General features: G+C 65.8%; 1 protein-coding gene across 1 annotated transcript; it reads right to left on the bottom strand.

The window, feature by feature from the left end:
- Positions 1–941: 941 nt before the first annotated feature.
- Positions 942–4,134, bottom strand: LOC112122758 (tripartite motif-containing protein 54-like). Its single transcript, XM_026646890.2, has 4 exons — positions 3,858–4,134; positions 3,442–3,464; positions 2,081–2,205; positions 942–1,510 (listed from the first exon to the last, which is right to left on the bottom strand). The coding sequence occupies exons 1-4, from the start codon at positions 4,113–4,115 to the stop codon at positions 1,386–1,388; spliced, it is 531 nt and encodes a 176-aa protein (XP_026502675.1). The 5' UTR covers positions 4,116–4,134; the 3' UTR covers positions 942–1,385.
- Between the last annotated feature and the right edge of the window lie 572 nt (positions 4,135–4,706).

The raw sequence follows: 4,706 nt of genomic DNA, 5'->3' as shown, positions 1-4,706 counted from the left end.
CAGCCAGACACCCAGGAAAGAATTCTCTGTAGTAACTCAGATCCCACTCCCTCTAACATCCCATCACAGGCCATTGGGCAGATTTACCGCTAGTAGTCAAAGTTCAATTAATTGCCTGTTCCCAGGCTGGGGCGTAGCCCGGCCCTGGGGGTCTGTGACAGAGGGTCAGACATGCCCCTGCCCAGTGGCCCCAGCACTAAGAGGCCAGGGGTGAGAGCAGGAGGGAGGTTGATAAACTGGAGAGGGGTCAGGGAAGAGCTGCGGGAACGATCGAAGGGTTAGAAACCTGCCTCAGTGACCCGCCAGGAGCTCAACCTAGACCAAGGGAGGGTCCAAGGGGTGACGTGATCCCAGCCTAGAGCAGCGGCTGCTCCGCCTTTGTGGGCTCAGGGCCCATCTGTAAATGGCGCGACCCAGTAACTAGTCTGGGGGTGGGGGCCCTAGGGTGGTTTTGAACAGGTCCTGCCCCTCCAGGGGGGTTGGGGCCTGCCCGGCTCCTGTGCTGTGGGGGGGTTGGGCTTGGCTCTCTGCAGCCGGGGAGCTGTAGGTAGCCACGGACCCGCTACCTGCCCAGGGCATGGGGCGGGGCTGAGAGCAGGCCCTGACCTGTGTCCCCACCCCATGGTCCGGCTGTGGCTCTTAGGCCCCCAAGGGCCTGCCCCCCCCCGGCCAGGCTGGGAGTCGGAGCCAGGCCAGGGTAAGAGTCGCGCGGGCAGCTGTGGGGCGCCGTGGACCCTCCACCTGCCCTGGGTGGGCGGCCGGGGGGTCGGGGACACAGGGGCTGCTCTTCGGCTCCCCCACCCCGAGCAGGTGAAGGGGCCCAGCCTCCCTGGGCCAGCTCCGGCTTCTGGCTTGGCCAGGGGGTGGGGTCTCAGGGGAAGAGGAGGGGCAGGGGCGGGGCCGCGGAGGGGGGCCTCGTGGCCCCCCCACCTTTAGGAAGAATCCGTAGCCCCTGGCAGGGACCAAGAGGGAGCCCAGCCAGCCCCGTGGGACAGGAGCTGCCACACGACCCTTCGACACAGTCTGGGTCCCGACCCCCGGGCAGAGAAGCCCTGCTCTGGCAGTACCTCCGCGGGAACAAGCGTCGCCCAAGGGGCTGTGCGGGCAGGTGGAGGAAGGGCGAAGCCAAAGCGGTACAGATCCCCACTGGCAATGGGGGTCGGTGTTTAACGGGGAGGTAATTAGCCAGTGGACAATCCCCCGGGGCCGGGTGCTTCTCCGGCACTGACAGCTCAGTGCAGCCAGCTCTGCTCTGGGGCAGGTCTCTGGCCCGGGTCGTACGGGGGCAAAGCACATGGTCACGGGCCCTGCTAGCTGGGGGTTCTGGGGGGCTCTGTACAGCAGGAGGAGGCTGTTACCCTTGTGTGGCCCGGGGTGACTGTCCCTCACTCCAGGCACTCACCTTCGGCCCCCTCTAGCGCCTCTGGCCCCTCCGGCCTGTCCTCGTTGGCTCCAGCGTCTCCTCCATCCCCGCCCGCAAACCCGTCCATGTCGTCCTCACCCAGCGAGTCTGGGAGAGCGAGGGAATCCAGAGTCAGCACCCGTGCCGGTGGGGGCTGAGCCTGCCCCACCCTCCCCACTGAGGGTCCCTGGCCAGGCTGCCCCAGAGAGCCCAGCAGGGTGGAGGCGTGGGGCAGCCGGATAGGATGCTCCGGCCATGCCACCTGCACCCAGCTCAGCCAGTCCTGGAGTCCCTGCCAGGCATCCTGCCCCCAGCACACGCCAGCTGTGCACGGAGAGGGGCAGAAGCCGGGACCCACTGCCGGGGAGGGGCCGTGCTGGCAGCCACCCCAGGAGGCTGAGATCAATGCTCTGCCACCCCCTCCTGCGCCCCATCCCCCCACCTGCACCCCAGCCACACCCCCTCCAAGAGCCTGTACACCCTGGGCCCCACACCCCTCTGCGGGATCCCCCTGCCACAGCTAACACCAGCCCTGCCCCTGCCTTGGTGCATGTCAGACAGACACACAGACGGACGTCTGGGCCAAGCAGCGGCTCTGCCCACCCCGCACAGCACCCAGGGCCGGGGCTCACACCATGGCCCCAGGAGGACCCGCCGCTGCCACACCCCCTGGGTCACCTGTCTGGAATTCGATGGTTCTCAGCATCTCGGCCAGGTTGTCCACATTGACAGAGAAGTGGTCCATCTTCTCGTAGCCGGGCTCCGGGCGGCTACTCATTGACACCTTCGACGTGTCCGTGATCCTGCCAGGCAGAGCCGGGGGCTTGTCAGACTCACAAATCTTCACTCAAAGCCAATGCAGGGCATCAAGCCTGACTCCGTGACACCCCTGCACAGCCTGACCAACCCCCCCACCCTCTGGGATTGAGGGGGGCAGCAGAGCTGTGTGTGGGGCGCCCAGGGCTGGGGTACCAGGGGGCCGTGGGACGGGATGGGGGCACTGGCAGAGCTGTGTGTGGGGCGCCCAGGGCTGGGGCGCCAGGGGGCCGTGGGGCGGGATGGGGGCACTGGCAGAGCTGTGTGTGGGGCTGGTTTGGTGCCTTAGTGTGCAAAGGACCCCCAGCCTGAGGCTGTGACTGCCCTGCTCTCAGCAATCTGTCGTGAACTGGCGCTCTCCGTTGGGTCCCGCCAGAACCAGCATCGTTACAGCTGCATCGTTACCCAGCGAGGGGAGGGCTGGGCACCCCCAGGCAGGCTCAGGCACAGATGGGAATGGCGCCCGCCCCGTAGCTGGGACTACGTGGGTCATTGGGAACCAACTGGCTGAAGCCAACCCCGGATCAATGGAGAATCCATGGCAACGCTGGCAAATCTAATTGTGGGACATGGACACCTGGCCCCACCTCTCCGCAGGAGCCGAGCAGCGGCTCCCCAGCTGGGGAACAGGGGCTGGGAGGTGCGAGGGGGGCTAAGAGCTGGGGGCTGGCAGGAGTCGGGGGCAGGGCTCTCACCTGGAGTCTGACCAAGGAGGTTGGATGAGACAGACAGAGCTTGAACCACGGGAGTCACTGCAGCTGGGCTGGGCTGTAACCGTCAGTTCTCTGGGCCGCCCAAGGGGCTGCCTGGGCCGTGTGCCAGGTGACTAATAAACCCACCTGGTCTGACAGCGCTGGGTGAGTGTCCCTGCAGACGCTGGGCGAGGGGCACTGATCCCTGAGGAGAGGACACGTCTCCCCCAGGGTCTGTCCCAGACTCGCTGCCCGGCGCTCCCGGGGTGGGGCAGGGGGGCTGCAGGCTCAGGGGCCCAGTCTCAGGAGGCGAGGAGGCCACGTGGCTCACCCTGGGGGAAGAGTGAGACCCGGGGGGGGGGGCAGGGTCACTGAAGGCTCCTCCCAGAGACTGTTCCCAGGCTGGCGGCTTAGCACTGGCCCCATGGATCTGTGACTCTGCCCCAAGGACCCCCGACCCCTACAGGGATGGGCTCCAACCGGAGGTTTCTCTCCTCTGTTGTCTCCCCCCACCCCACCCCCCAGACTTACTTTTTAAGCAGCTCCTTGGATTGCTGCAGGGAGGGAGAGGCAGAGAGCTTGGTTAGCATCAGCCCCTGCTCCTGGAGCCCAGCCCCCGCCAGCCCCCTGAGCCCACAGGCCCTGGTCCATCAGCTGCAGGCTGGCACTGGCATTGGCACCAGCTCTGGCTGGGGGCAGGCTCAAGACCAAGTTTCCCTTCCAAGCGGCCTGTAGGATGAGCAGCCATCGGGCTTTACCCCTCAGCCAAGCAGGACCTTCTGGCTGGGGTAGAGAGGCAACCACAGGCGCCCGTGGCCTAGCAGGCCCCTGCCCCCGAGCCCTTTGCCCATCCCAGGAGGATGGTGCCCACGGCTTGGCCAGATCCCAGCGTGGAGAAGCCCCTCTCCTGCCCTCCCCTTCCCAGACACCCCCCTCCCCGCACAGACCTGCAGGTACGCGGCCATCTGGGGCTCCTCCATGGCCTGGATGGCCGACTCCACCAGCTTGGCGGAGATCTCCAGGTGCTCCCCGTACTGGCGGATGAGGGAGCGCACGTGGCTGACCCGCTCCTCCTGCTCCCGGCTGACGCGCTGCACCAGCTCCTTCTTCCGCTCCTCCAGGGTGCTGTAGAGGGAGTCGAAACGCTGGCTCAGGTGCTGCTTCTGCCGCCGACTGTTCTCCTGCAGGGGGAGCCGCACGCACATCACTGGAGGGGCTCAGGGGCCACCCCCCCTCCAGCCCCACAATAGCCCCCGCCTCTTCCATTGACCTCCACCAGGGAACAAGGGGGCCAGTGGTCAGGGCAGGGGGCTGGGAGCCAGGACTCCTGGGTTGGATTAGCCGTCAGGTCACTGACTCGCTGGGGCTGTTCCCTTCTGTTCTCCAGAGTCAGGAGATTGCCCCCCTGACCCCCGTGCTGTTCTGGCCAGAGACCTCACCCAGCGATTCCTGCATCAAGCCCCGCCGTGCTGGTTGGGCCCCAGCGGATCCGTTACAGATGCCCGGCCTGTGACAAAGTGGGAATGTTCTTAACGTTTTTTCTGAATACGGTGTGTGCCTCAGTTTCCCCTGTGTGTTACTCGAGGATCTAGGTGGCGGGATCAGGGTGTGTGATCATTGTAGAGGCCCCTCAATGGCAGGTCTGACTGCTCCTAAGAACGGCCATACTGGGTCAGACCAAAGGTCCCTCTAGCCCAGTGTCCCGTCTTCCGACAGTGGCCAATGCCAGGTGCCCCAGAGGGAATGAACAGAACAGGTAATCATCAAGTGATCCATCCCCTGTCGCCCATTCCCAG

This window comes from Terrapene carolina, unplaced genomic scaffold, assembly GCF_002925995.2.
Source record: "Terrapene carolina triunguis isolate 2854851 unplaced genomic scaffold, T_m_triunguis-2.0 Scaffold47911, whole genome shotgun sequence".
Classification (NCBI taxonomy): domain Eukaryota; kingdom Metazoa; phylum Chordata; order Testudines; family Emydidae; genus Terrapene; species Terrapene triunguis.
Note: the sequence above shows the minus strand (reverse complement) of the source record. Positions and strands in the feature narration are given on the sequence as shown.